Raw genomic sequence first — 14882 nt, 5'->3', positions numbered from 1 at the left:
AAGTAGTAAATTGCAAAAGTGCTTGTTATTACAAGTACTACTATCTGACAACATCCATACAGGAAGCTGAGAATAACCCCTTAATGTTCTATCTTTTCATCAATAATCAATAGGGTTCTGAACCTTGGGACCCTCACCAATAAGCAGACCTTCAGACACATGGCTGTGACTTGTAGTGCAGCTCAGCCAATCACAGCCAGCACCAGGTACGAGTACATCTATATGTATGGAGCTGCACATACAATGCAGGAGCTGCAGGGATTTTTGCCGACAATTCATTCTGCTTATAGTTAGATGGCGGGGAATGTTTAAGGGGATAAATCTCCCACCGATCATCCACTGATGGATGTTAAGAAGTGCACATCAGAAATTTGGATACCCTCCTTAAAGGGATTGTATCAGTAGGATAAACCCTCCTAAGGCATCTATATGGGCATGCAGGTCATAGGAAGCTGAAATAAATAATACCGTAATATCTGCGATCCAATGTCTTATGCCAGAGAAATCCACATTTTTCTTATATGTAAATGAGCTGTTAAGATCTATGGGTTGGAAGTAGATCTCCCAGAGAATCTGCCTCCAGAGGAGTCTTTACCAGTGTGAGACATGTAATGGCTGCTTATAAAATATGAACCACACCATTAATGATAGTACAGACTTGGCACTGCCTCCCATACCTATGATGATCAGGGGCGGAATCCGCTTCCTCACTTTCTACACTTGCTCCAGTTTTGGAACTCACAGATGTGTGGTGGGATTCGTCAGATAACGGAGATATTTCACCATTCTTCTCCGGATCCATTTCATTCCCAGCACAGTTCTCGTTTTTAGAGCTGTCCAATGCAAAGTCACTATGTTCTTCCTATATTAGTCAAAAGATGTTAGAATAAGATTAGGAGAAAATGTAGACAGCCGCCATACTGTTACCCGCCATACTGTTACCCGCCATACTGTTACCCGCCATACTGCTACCCGCCATACTGTTACCCGCCATACTGCTACCCGCCATACTGTTACCCGCCATACTGCTACCCGCCATACTGTTACCCGCCATACTGTTACCCACCATACTGTTACCCGCCATACTGTTACCCGCCATACTGTTACCCGCCATACTGTTACCCATCATACTGTTACCCGCCATACTGTTACCCGCCATACTGTTACCCGCCATACTATTACCGGCCGTACTGTAACCAACCATACTGTTACCCACCATACTGTTACCCACCATACTGTTACCCATCATACTGTTACCCACCACACTGTTACCCGCCATACTGTTACCCGCCATACTGTTACCCACCATACTGTTACCCGCCATACTGTTACCCGCCATACTGTTACCCACCATACTGTTACCCGCCAGACTGTTACCCGCCATACTGTTACCCGCCATACTGTTACCCACCATACTGTTACCCGCCATACTGTTACCCGCCATACTGTTACCCACCATACTGTTACCCGCCAGACTGTTACCCGCCATACTGTTACCCGCCATACTGTTACCCACCATACTGTTACCCGCCATACTGTTACCCGCCATACTGTTACCCACCATACTGTTACCCGCCAGACTGTTACCCGCCATACTGTTACCCGCCATACTGTTACCCGCCATACTGTTACCGGCCATAATGTTACCCACCATACTGTTACCGGCCATACTGTTACCCGCCATACTGTTACCCACCATACTGTTACCCGCCATAATGTTACCCACCATACTGTTACCGGCCATACTGTTACCCACCATACTGTTACCCACCATACTATTACCCGCCATACCGTTACCCGCCATACTGTTACCCATCATACTGTTACCGGCCATACTGTTACCCACCATAATGTTACCGGCCATACTGTTACCCACCATACTGTTACCCACCATGCTATTACCCGCCATACTGTTACCCACCATACTATTACCCACCATACTGTTACCCACCATACTATTACCCGCCATACTATTACCCACCATACTGTTACCGGCCATACTGTTACCGGCCATACTGTTACCCACCATACTGTTACCCACCATACTGTTACCCACCATACTATTACCCGCCATACTGTTACCCGCCATACTGTTACCGGCCATACTGTTACCCACCATACTGTTACCCACCATACTGTTACCCACCATACTATTACCCGCCATACTGTTACCCGCCATACTGTTACCCATCATACTGTTACCCGCCATACTGTTACCCGCCATACTGTTACCCGCCATACTAATACTGTAGTGGGTCAGATTTATCAGTACTGATAACTTAAACTGGACAGCCTGAAAGTTCTCCTAATTTATCATAGTGCTTTATGCTCTTTGCCCTTTGCTGCAAAAGGCGCAGAAAGTATCTAAAACACTTCATAAATATGGTGAAAATCATGAAAAAGTATTTTTTTCAAGCACCAATTGTTTAGCTTAGTAAATCTCCCCTTTATTAATATTTACAGCATTGTATAGAAATGTATAGGGCCCTCTGGGTGCTGCACGGACCATTGGACAAGGTGCGGCAACTATTGGGCAGGGACCTGGATGACTCTATGTGCTCACCATATTATTAGGCTAGGTGCAGACAGCCGTGTATTCTCTCATCTGAGAGAATCGGCCCGATTATGAAATCACACTCTGATCAGAGTGTGATCAGATCATAGTGTTATCAATTCTCTCGGATGAGAAGATGGAGAAAAATGTCTTCCCCTTCTCCATTCTGCCAGTGCGTGGAAATCAGACTGCACTCAGATGTCATCCCAGTGCAGTCTCATGGTTTCCACGCACTCACGGACTTCCATGGCTGAGTGCGGTCTGAATATTGGATCAAACTCAGGCATAGAGTGATGTTTTGTCAGATGGCACCTTGACTGAAAATTTAGCCATGTACACGAGTCCTTAATCTGTGTCCCCTGTGCCACTATGTGGTTAAGGCACCACTCCAGCAATTTTTATCCAGCTCTGGAGTGGTGCTTTAAATGTAAGCCCGCTGCCCTGGTCATATACTCAACCTCTGGCAGCTTCACCGCTTTTCGGCATCATCTTGTGACAGTAGCTTATGACTGGCCGGAAGTCAGACGTTACGTCACAAGCTCTCAATACAAGTCTATGAGAGGCAGAACGAGGCCAGAACAAGGCTCAAGGAGACTTTTATTGAATAGTGACCTCCGCGCCGCTCCATGAAACACTGGAGCGTGCCGACACGTCACTTTTCGCTGAAGACTGACGGAAGCGACGCTGGAGAAGGATGAAGGCAGCAGCTGAGTATGAGACAGGGGGCAGGGGAATCACATTTAAAGCGCCACTCCGGTGGTGCAATAAAAAAAAAACGCTGGAGTGGTGCTTTAATACATTATTCTTACATCATTTATAATTTATCTTTGAAAACACCACTGCTCCCTATCAACACAAATAAACTATAAACATAGGCCTCTATTCACCAGTGAAGCCTCACCCAGACATCCATTTTTCACTTTTGTGTGTTTTCACGGAGAGAACACATGGAACAAACTCTGATGAAACTCGGATCCAAAACACTGATCAAAAGATCGTCCTGTTTTTTTCAAGGCAGAAAATCACAGCTATAATAAATGAATTATTGTAGTAAATTATAATTAAAATAAAAATATGTAATATTTCAAGCATATTATCAGAACTATGCACAGGTCAGACGTTCTTCTGCCCTCCATGTACGGTCCATTGACTTGATGAATACCCGCGGTGGCGCTGACAGCACTGATCGCTCGGGATTACACCGCTTCTTACACGAGGGTGTGGGAAATAATCCTCACCTTGTACGAGGGGAGATTTCGCTCAGCCACGTTAGGCCAGAATGACTTTGTGCTGTAGAAGAGCATCAGGCACAAGGACAAAGCTGGGAGCCCCTCGTCATTCCTCCTGCTAACATCCGCTCCATTGTCGAGAAGAAGGTTAATGACGTTATTACAGCCATTTACCTGAAAGAGGACTGGTTAGCAAACTAGATGGCAAATCACGAGCTGCACATCATTTATAGCATAAACATCGCTTGTCTGCTTCTATAACAAAGAGGGGAAAATGGTATAAAAGAAAAATTAGGAAGTTATAAAAAAAAAATTGTCTTATGTCGCTATTTCCTGAGAGCTGCAATTTTTCTCTGGATGGAAATTTGAGGGATTGGTTTTTGTACCAAGATCCTCTCTCATCTGTTGGAAATTTGCCCTCCTGAAGTTTAGTGTCCTTGTAACCCCTCTACTACACATCTTATTAAAGGATACATGAAAACTTATTATTTTGTGATCACTATTCCCCAAGTGACCCCCAACCCTTATATTTGATATGCGGTCTGGCCTGTTGGTTAATATTAGGTCTAGCAGTGCCCTCCTTCTTGTTGGGTCCTGAACCAGTTGTGAAAGGTAATTGTCTCTCATAGTTGTCACAAACCGATTACCTTTGCTGGAACTGCAGATTTCCATTCCCCAATCTATTTCAGGGTAGTTGAAGTCCCCCATAATAATGACTTCCCCTTGAGTCGCAGCTTCATCTATTTACTTTACGAGGATATTCTCCATTGCTTCCATTATTTTTGGAGACTTATAACAAGCCCCTATCAGTAATTTATTATTTTTCCCCCTCCCCTTATCTCCACCAACAGGGACTCTACATTTTCATTAAATTCACCTATATTATCACGCCGGATGGGTTTTAAGGATGATTTTACATATAGAGACACACCCCTCCCCCTCGCTTATCCATTTGGTCATTTCTGAACAGAATATAACCCTGTAAGTTAACAGCCCAGTCATGGCTCTCATCCAGCCATGTTTCAGATATGCCCACCATGTCATAATTATGCTCCAACAACATTAACCCCTTAATGACCGCCAACACGTCTTTTAACTGACCTGAGATATAAGAGAATAGTCTCCCCATACAGGTGACAATCCAGCAGCTGCCGGCTGTCCACCATAGCTGACAACTTGCTGTATCAGCCACGATCAGTGTTTGCACCGTCCATATCTGTTTAACCCCTTAGATGCTGCTGTCAATAGTGACTACATCATTATAAATGGTTAACAGAGTGTTGTGGCTTCCTATTTATCACAATTGGTGCCCTTAGATCATGATTTTGTGGTCCTGATGTTTGCGATGGCAATTCATGGCCAAATAGAGGCCTTACAGTCTGACGGCTGTTGTAACCTGTTTAGAAGTTACCGACATTTAGGTGGTAAAAATACACATTTTCATTCCTGTCATGCCACTTTGCTTTAATTCCTGTAAAGCACCTGAAGGGTTAATAAACTACCTGACAGCAGTTTTCAATATGTCTGGGGGTGCTGTTTTTAAAATGGTATCACGTTTGAGGGTTTTCCAATATACAAGACCCCTAAAGTCACTTCAAACATGGATAAGACCCTAAAAAATAAATGTTTTAAATTTCCTTTAAAAAATGAAAAATTGCTGCTACATTTTTAAACCTCCTAAAATGCTAACAAAATAAAAGAACATTTTACAAATGGTGCTGATGTAAAGCAGACATGAGGGAAATGTTATTTATTAATGGTTTGCTGTGGTATGACTATCTGGATTAAAGGGATAATCATTCAAAGTTTGAAAATTGCAAATTATTTAACACTTTTCTCTCAAATTTTTGATATTTTTTATAAACACAAAACATATTGACCTAAATTTACCATTATCATAAAGTATAATGTGTCACGAAAAAACAAACTCAAAATCACTGGGATTTGTTGATGTGTTGCTGAGTTATTACCACAGAAAGTGACACTGGTCAGATTTCAAAAATTTGGCTCTGTCACTAAGGGGTTAATTCTAATTCCTCCATTTTGTTGGCAAGGCTTCTGGCATTAGTATACATACATTTTATGTATCGCTCTGCACCTCTATTTTTTCTCAAATTATTAATTGATCTAACCCCAGTATTGAGTAGAAGCCCCCTTTTCAGCTAGTACAGCCATAAGTCTTCTCGGGAATGATGCAACAAGTTTTTCACACCAGGATTTGGGGATCCTCTGCCATTCTTCCTTGCAGATCCTCTCCAGTTCCGTCAGGTTGGATGGTGAACGTTGGTGGACGGCCATTTTCAGGTCTCTCCAGAGATGCTCAATTGGGCTTAGGTCAGGGCTCTGGCTGGGCCAGTCAAGAATGGTCACAGAGTTGTTCTGAAGCCACTCCTTTGTTATTTTAGCTGTGTGCTTAAGGTCATTGTCTTGTTGGAAGGTGAACCTTCGGCCATGTCTGAGGTCCAGAGCACCCTGGAAGAGGTTTTCGTCCAGGATATCTCTGTACTTGGCTGCATTCATGTTTCCTTCAATGGCAACAAGTCGTCCTGTCCCTGCAGCTGAAAAACACCCCCATAGCATAATGCTGCCATGTTTCACTGTTGGGACTGTATTGGGCAGGTGATGAGCAGTTCCTGGTTTTCTCCACACATACCGCTTAGAATTATCACCATAAAGGTCTATCTTCGTCTCATCAGACCAGAGAATCTTATTTTTCATAGTCTGGGAGTCCTTCATGTGTTTTTTAGCAAACTCTATGCGGGCTTTCATATGTCTTGCACTGAGAGCCTTCCATTGGGTCACTCTGCTATAAAGGCCCAACTGGTGGAGGGCTGCAGTGATAGTTGACTTTGTGGAACTTTCTCCCATCTCCTTACTGCATCTCTGGAGCTCAGCCTCAGTGATCTTGGGGTTCTTCTTTACCTCTCTCACCAAGGCTCTTCTCCCACGATTGCTCAGTTTGGCTGGACGGCCAGCTATTGGAAGACTTCTGGTGGTCCCAATCGTCTTCCATTTAAGGATTATGGAGGTCACTGTGCTCTTAGGAACCTTGAGTACTGCAGAAATTCTTTTGTAACCTTGGCCAGATCTGTGCCTTGCCACAATACTGTCTCTGAGCTGCTTGGCCAGTTCCTTTGACCTCATGATTCTCATTTGGTCTGACATGCACTGTGAGCTGTGAGGTCTTATATAGATAGGTGTGCGCCTTTCCAAATCAAGTCCTATCAGTTTTATTAAACACAGCTGGACTCCAATGAAGAAGTAGAACCATCTCAAGGAGCATCACAAGGAAATGAACAGCATGTGACTTAAATATGAGTGTCTAAGCAAAGGGTGGGAATACTTATGACCACGTGATATTTGAGTTTTTCTTTTTTTATTAAATTTGCAAACATTTCTACATTTCTGTTTTTTTCCAGTCAAGATGGAGTGCAGAGTGTACATTAATGTGAAAAAAATGAACTTTTTTAATTTACCAAATGGCTGCAATTAAACAAAGAGTGAAAAATTTAAAGGGGTCTGAATACTTTCCGTACCCACTGTATACTGCTATACAATAGTATTGCAGTATATACTTGAAATCACTGCCTCGTATGAATGTCAGCCACAAACTTGTCTTTACAGGAGCACAATCATGGCTGGCATGGGGATCTTCATCAGTCCCCTAGGCTGCCATAGCAGCCCACATTCATGCTTTGAGGGGGGCTATTGGGCACATGGAGTGGTGTGCACTCCTCCTGTTAACTCACTTTCAATGGCGCTGTCAGAGACTTATAACCTCGTTTAAGGAGTCAACAGCAGTGGGCAGACCTCGGCTCTGCATGCTGATATTAGAAGCAGAAGATGGCTGAACAATACATCCAGCATCTGCCGGGAATGATGCAGGCTCAGCTCCATATGCTGACGTTAGAGGCAGATGATTGCAAAACAGCACATCCTGCGTCTGCTGGGAATGATGCAGGTTATTTAGTTTAGTGTTCTATTGCTGTTTTGCACCCTCAGGATTCCTCTATATTATATACAGTATAGCAGTGCGCCCAAGTGCTCTTGTCTTGTTGCTGGGAATGATGCAGACTCAGCTCCTGAGCCAGTTCAAAGAAAGAGATCTGATATTGAATGTACCTATCGCTAAAGGAGCCATTTATTCGTTTAAAGCAATGACCTCCTTTAAGTCAAACCCTAGGGATTTCCTACTAGATATCTATACCCAAAATATAATGTACATACACAGAAATATGGCATAACTTTACGGCTAAAAAGAGAAAATTTCACAAAAAACTACTGACTAAACCTCAAAAACAAATGAAACATCCACATTAATAGTAAATGTGAACTCACCCTTTAAAAGTAGATAACATAAATGGTATATGACAACTCACTGCGGCAGCGTGTAGAGCGGTCTGCCCACTGTCATCAGACACATCCACATGGGCTAAACCATGTCTTAGGATTGTAGAGATGGTCTCCAAATCTCCCAGCCCAGCCATCTCTATCAGCCGCTCAGCAGAGCGCTCACGGGGACCTCTTGGACCAAAGTTTGCCCGATCGTTCCTCATAATTGAACACATATTCCAGTCAAAATGTTCCGGTCTGTTTCTGATGGAATGAGAATGTGACTTATAAGTTGTGAACGATTTTTCATTTCCATGTAGTCAGACTACATTTTTGAATAAATCAATTAATATTTAACATTTTATCAGAAAAGACTCAGTATGAGACCAGATGTTACGTAAATTTACTAAGGCCTCTTTCACACTTCCGTCTTTCAGCTCCCGTCACAATCCATCGATTTTTGAGAATGCAGGATCCTGCATTTTCTCATAGACTTGTATTAGCGACGGATTGTGATGGATGGCCATCCGTTTCATCCGTCGTGCACTGGATTCTGCGTAAAAAAAACGGTCCGTCGGGCAGAGAAAACGTTCAGAGGAACGTTTTTTCTGCACGTCGACTTCTCGCGAGACTTAGCAATATACTGTATTACTAGGAACACTGGCTGCCGGGAGCATCGGTAACACTGCGCGGGATGCCGGTAGGTGAGAATATTGCGATTTATTTTATTTTTTTAAATTATTTTTCACATTCTATCTTGTTACTATTGATGCTGCATAGGCAGCATCAATAGTAAAAAGAGAAAGAGAGCGAGCGAGAGAGAATTTCCCTGATGGGAAATTCTTCCACGCATGCTCTCTTTGAAAAGACAGGACCTGTCGCTGGATTCCTGCTTTTCACAGATAGCGACGTATCCTGCGTCCATAGGCTTCCATTTCCTCATGTCGGAAAATCGGTCAGCAACGCATCCTGCGCTGCCCGTCACTGGCTACAATAGTAGCCTATGGACGCAGGATACGTCGCTGCCTGTGAAAAGCAGGAATCCAGCGACGGGTCCCGTCTTTTCAAAGAGAGCATGCGTGGAAGAATTTCCCGTCAGGGAAATTCTCTCTCGCTCGCTCTCTTTCTCTTTTTACTATTGATGCTGCCTATGCAGCATCAATAGTAACAAGATAGAATGTAAAAAATAATTTTAAAAAATTTAAAAAATCGCAATATTCTCACCTACCGGCATCCCGCGCAGCGTTACCGATGCTCCCGGCAGCTAGTGTTCCTAGTAATACATTGCGAAATCTCACGAGATGTCGCAAAAACCACTGCAAAGACGCATACACAACAGGTGCACATAGCCTCGACGGGTACATCAGAAAGCCGGGCCCAGTTCACCCGTCACACACGTTTTGACACTATTTTGTTAACGTCCGTCGCTAGGTCTCGGCAACGCAGCAGGATAATAATGTGACAAAAGGGACATGTTAAACCGAGGTGTGTCCATTAACTAGCATCACAGGTGTCTGCAATCTTGGAATCAGTGAGTGGGCCTGTGTATAGGGCTACAGATACTCACTTTGCTGTTTGGTGACATGGTGTGTATCACTCTCAACATGGACCAGAGGAAGCAAAGGAAAGAGTTGTCTCAGGAGATTAGAAAGAAAATTATAGACCAACATGTTAAACGTAAAAGTTCTAAGACCATCTCCAAGCAGCTTGATGCTCCTGTGACTACAGTTGAACATATTCAGAAATTTAAGATCCATGGGACTGTAGCCAACCTTCCTAGATGTGGCCGCAGGAGAAAAAGTGATGACTGATAATACGAATGGTAACACAAGAGCCCAGAAAAACATATAAACAGATTAAAGGGAACCTGTCACCCCGAAAATCGAAGGTGAGCTAAGCCCACCAGCATCAGGGGCTTATCTACAGCATTCTGTAATGCTGTAGATAAGCCCCCGATGTAACCTGAAAGATGAGAAAAAGAGGTTAGATTATACTCACCTGGGCGGGCGGTCCGATCCGGTGGGCGTCGCGGTCCGGTCCGGGGCCTCCCATCTCCATAGGATGACGTCCTCTTCTGGTCTTCACGCCGCGGCTCCGGCGCAGGCGTACTTTGTTTGCCCTGTTGAGGGCAGAGCAAAGTACTGCAGAGCGCAGGCGCCGGGAAAGGTCAGAGAGACCCAGCACCTGCGCACTGCAGTACTTTACTCTGCCCTCAACAGGGCAGACAAAGTACGCCTGCGCTGGAGCCGCAGTGTAAAGACAAGAAGAGGACGTCATCTGATGAAGATGGGAGGCGCCGGACCGGACCGCGACACCCATCGGACCGGACCGGGACCACCCCTGGGTGAGTGTAATCTAACCTCTTTTAGGATACATCAGAATGCTGTAGATAAGTGTTGTGAATTCTGTGGCTGAGTTCACTTCTGTGGTCACAAGTGGTATTGCAGTCTCTGGGCTTCCTCCCTCAGGTGTTTTGGTGAGCTCGTTGGCTGCCTTGCTATTTAGCTCCACCTGAGTCTGTCTTCCTTGCTCCTTGTCAATGTTCCAGTGTTGGATCTGAGCTACTGCATCTTTCCTTGGGCCTGCTGCTCTGCTAGATAAGTGCTTCTAGTTTGTTTTCTGTTTTTTCTGTCCAGCTTGCTATTAACTTTTGCTGGAAGCTCTGAGAAGCAAAGGGGTGCACCGCCGTGCTGTTAGTTCGGCACGGTGGGTCTTTTTGCCCCTTTGCGTGGTTTTCGTTTTAGGGTTTTTTGTAGACTGCATAGTTCTCTTTGCTATCCTCGCTCTGTCTAGAATATCGGGCCTCACTTTGCTGAATCTATTTCATTCCTACGTTTGTCTTTTCATCTTGCTAACAGTCATTATATGTGGGGGGCTGCCTATTCCTTTGGGGTATTTCTCTGAGGTAAGTCAGGCTTGTATTTCTATCTTCAGGCTAGTCAGCTCCTCAGGCAGTGCCGAGTTGCATAGGTAGTGATAGGCGCAATCCACTGCTGCTTATAGTTGTGTGAGGATAGATCAGGTACTGCAGTCTACAGAGATTCCACGTCTCAGAGCTCGTCCTATTGTTTTTGGTTATTGCCAGATCTCTGTATGTGCGCTGATTACTGCACGCTGTGTTGCCTGATTGCCAGCCATAACAGTACAAGGAGCCACACCAATGATTCCCAATAGAGGGAAAAAAGAAATCCTGACATCATTTTTTTTTCTTAGCTCTGTCTTCAGTCTTTTTTTTCCCCTAGACATTAGAGTGCTTCAGGACACAGCTGTGGACATGGATATTCAGGCTCTGTGCTCCTCAATGGATAATCTCGTTGTAAATGTACAAAAGATTCAAGATACTATTGATCAGAAATCGATGCTAGAACCAAGAATTCCGATTCCTGATTTGTTTTTTGGTGACAGAACTAAGTTCCTGAGCTTCAGAAATAATTGTAAGCTATTTTTGGCCTTGAAACCTCATTCTTCTGGTAATCCTATTCAACAGGTTTTGATTATTATTTCTTTTTTGCGCGGCGACCCACAGGACTGGGCGTTTTCTCTTGCACCAGGAGATTCTGCATTGAGTAATGTTGATGCATTTTTCCAGGCGCTGGGATTGCTTTACGATGAGCCTAATTCAGTGGATCAGGCTGAGAAAAATCTGCTGGCTTTATGCCAGGGTCAGGATGATGTAGAAGTATATTGTCAGAAATTTAGGAAGTGGTCAGTACTCACTCTGTGGAATGAATCTGCACTAGCGGCTTTGTTCAGAAAGGGTCTCTCTGAAGCTCTTAAGGATGTAATGGTGGGATTTCCTATGCCTGCTGGTTTGAATGAGTCTATGTCCTTGGCCATTCAGATCGGTCGTCGCTTGCGCGAGCGTAAATCTGTGCACCATCTGGCGGTATTGTCTGAGAGTAAACCTGAGCCTATGCAGTGCGACAGGACTATGACTAAAGTAGAACGGCAAGAACACAGACGTCTGAACAGACTGTGTTTCTATTGTGGTGATTCTACTCATGCTATTTCTAATTGTCCTAAACGCACTAGGCGGTTCAATAGCTCTGCCGTTATTGGTACTGTACAGTCCAAATTCCTTTTGTCCATTACCTTAATGTGCTCTTTGTCATCGTATTCTGTCATGGCGTTTGTGGATTCAGGCGCTGCCCTGAATCTGATGGATTTGGATTATGCTAAACGTTGTGGATTTTTCTTGGAGCCTCTGCGGTGTCCTATTCCGTTGAGAGGAATTGATGCTACACCTTTGGCCAAGAATAAGCCTCAGTACTGGGCCCAGCTGACCATGTGCATGGCTCCTGCACATCAGGAAGTTATTCGCTTTCTGGTACTGCATAATTTGCATGATGTGGTCGTGTTGGGGTTGCCATGGCTACAAACCCATAATCCAGTATTGGATTGGAACTCTATGTCGGTAACCAGCTGGGGTTGTCAGGGAGTACATGGTGATGTTCCATTTTTGTCTATTTCGTCATCCATTCCTTCTGACATCCCAGAGTTCTTGTCGGACTTTCAGGATGTATTTGAAGAGTCCAAGTCTGATGCCCTACCTCCGCATAGGAATTGTGATTGTGCTATCGATTTGATTCCTGGTAGTAAATTCCCTAAGGGTCGTTTATTTAATTTGTCCGTACCTGAACACACCGCTATGCGCAGTTATGTGAAGGAGTCCCTGGAGAAGGGACATATTCGCCCATCGTCGTCACCATTGGGAGCAGGGTTCTTTTTTGTAGCCAAGAAGGATGGTTCGCTAAGACCGTGTATTGATTACCGCCTTCTTAATAAGATCACTGTTAAGTTTCAGTATTCCTTGCCATTGATTTCTGACTTGTTTGCTCGGATTAAGGGGGCTAGTTGGTTTACTAAGATTGATCTTCGTGGTGCGTATAATCTGGTGAGAATCAGGCAGGGAGATGAATGGAAAACGGCATTTAATACGCCCGAGGGTCATTTTGAGTATCTGGTGATGCCGTTCGGACTTGCCAATGCTCCATCTGTTTTTCAGTCTTTTATGCATGACATTTTCCGTGAGTATCTGGATAAATTCTTGATTGTTTACTTGGATGACATTTTGATCTTCTCAGATGATTGGGAGTCTCATGTGAAGCAAGTCAGAATGGTTTTCCAGGTACTGCGTGCTAATTCCTTGTTCGTGAAGGGATCAAAGTGTCTCTTCGGTGTGCAGAAAGTTTCATTTTTGGGGTTCATCTTTTCCCCTTCTACTATCGAGATGGATCCGGTTAAGGTTCAGGCCATCCAGGATTGGACTCAGCCGACATCTCTAAAAAGTCTGCAGAAATTCCTGGGCTTTGCTAATTTTTATCGTCGCTTCATCTGTAATTTTTCTAGCATTGCCAGACCATTGACCGATTTGACCAAGAAGGGTGCTGATTTGGTTAATTGGTCTTCTGCTGCCGTGGAAGCTTTTCAGGAGTTGAAGCGTCGTTTTTGCTGTGCCCCTGTGTTGTGTCAACCTGATGTTTCTCTTCCGTTCCAGGTCGAGGTTGATGCTTCTGAGATTGGTGCAGGGGCGGTTTTGTCACAGAGAGGTTCTGGTTGCTCAGTGTTCAAACCATGTGCTTTCTTTTCCAGGAAATTTTCTGCTGCTGAGCGTAATTATGATGTGGGCAACCGAGAGTTGCTGGCCATGAAGTGGGCATTCGAGGAGTGGCGTCATTGGCTTGAGGGTGCTAAGCATCGCGTGGTGGTATTGACTGATCATAAGAACCTTACTTATCTTGAGTCTGCCAAGCGCTTGAATCCTAGACAGGCCCGTTGGTCGTTATTTTTTGCTCGTTTTGATTTTGTGATTTCATACCTTCCGGGCTCTAAAAATGTGAAGGCGGATGCTCTGTCTAGGAGTTTTGTGCCCGACTCTCCGGGGTTATCTGAGCCGGCGAGTATCCTCAAGGAAGGAGTCATTGTGTCTGCCATCTCCCCTGATTTGCGGAGAGTGTTGCAGAAATTTCAGGCTAATAAACCTGATCGTTGTCCGGCCGAGAAACTGTTCGTCCCTGATAGGTGGACTAGTAAAGTTATCTCTGAACTTCATTGTTCGGTGCTGGCCGGTCATCCAGGAATCTTTGGTACCAGGGAGTTGGTTGCTAGATCCTTCTGGTGGCCATCTCTGTCACGGGATGTGCGTGCTTTTGTGCAGTCCTGTGGAATTTGTGCTAGGGCTAAGCCCTGCTGTTCACGTGCCAGTGGGTTGCTTTTGCCCTTGCCGGTCCCGAAGAGGCCTTGGACACATATTTCGATGGATTTCATTTCTGACCTTCCCGTTTCTCAAAAAATGTCGGTCATTTGGGTGGTCTGTGATCGCTTTTCTAAAATGGTCCATCTGGTGCCCTTGGTTAAATTGCCTTCCTCCTCTGATTTGGTGCCTTTGTTCTTCCAGCATGTGGTTCGTTTACATGGCATTCCTGAGAATATTGTTTCTGACAGAGGTTCCCAGTTTGTCTCGAGGTTCTGGCGAGCCTTTTGTGGTAGGATGGGCATTGACCTATCTTTCTCCTCGGCCTTCCATCCTCAGACTAATGGCCAGACCGAACGAACCAATCAGACCTTGGAAACATATCTGAGATGTTTTGTTTCCGCTGACCAGGATGATTGGGTGTCATTTTTGCCGTTGGCTGAGTTCGCCCTTAATAATCGGGCCAGCTCGGCTACCTTGGTCTCTCCATTTTTCTGCAATTCTGGATTCCATCCTCGTTTCTCTTCAGGACAGGTTGGGTCTTCGGACTGTCCTGGTGTGGATTCTGTGGTGG

The 14882-nt window shown here is 44.6% G+C and overlaps 1 protein-coding gene across 2 annotated transcripts in view; it reads right to left on the bottom strand.

Moving 5' to 3' along the window:
- The window catches only part of ANKMY1 (ankyrin repeat and MYND domain containing 1), a 108633-nt gene that overhangs the window by 30907 nt on the left and 62844 nt on the right, over nt 1-14882 (bottom strand). For both annotated transcript variants that reach the window (XM_069727797.1, XM_069727796.1), the window contains 3 exons: nt 8163-8379; nt 3793-3957; nt 678-862 (listed from right to left, as the gene is read on the bottom strand). In XM_069727797.1, the coding sequence (XP_069583898.1) occupies nt 678-862; nt 3793-3957; nt 8163-8379 (567 nt within the window). The remainder of the gene's footprint in view (nt 1-677; nt 863-3792; nt 3958-8162; nt 8380-14882) is intronic.

This window comes from Ranitomeya imitator, chromosome 5 (assembly GCF_032444005.1).
Source record: "Ranitomeya imitator isolate aRanImi1 chromosome 5, aRanImi1.pri, whole genome shotgun sequence".
Taxonomy (NCBI): domain Eukaryota; kingdom Metazoa; phylum Chordata; class Amphibia; order Anura; family Dendrobatidae; genus Ranitomeya; species Ranitomeya imitator.
The sequence above is the reverse complement of the archived record's forward strand: the minus strand, read 5'-3'. Positions and strand labels throughout refer to the sequence as shown.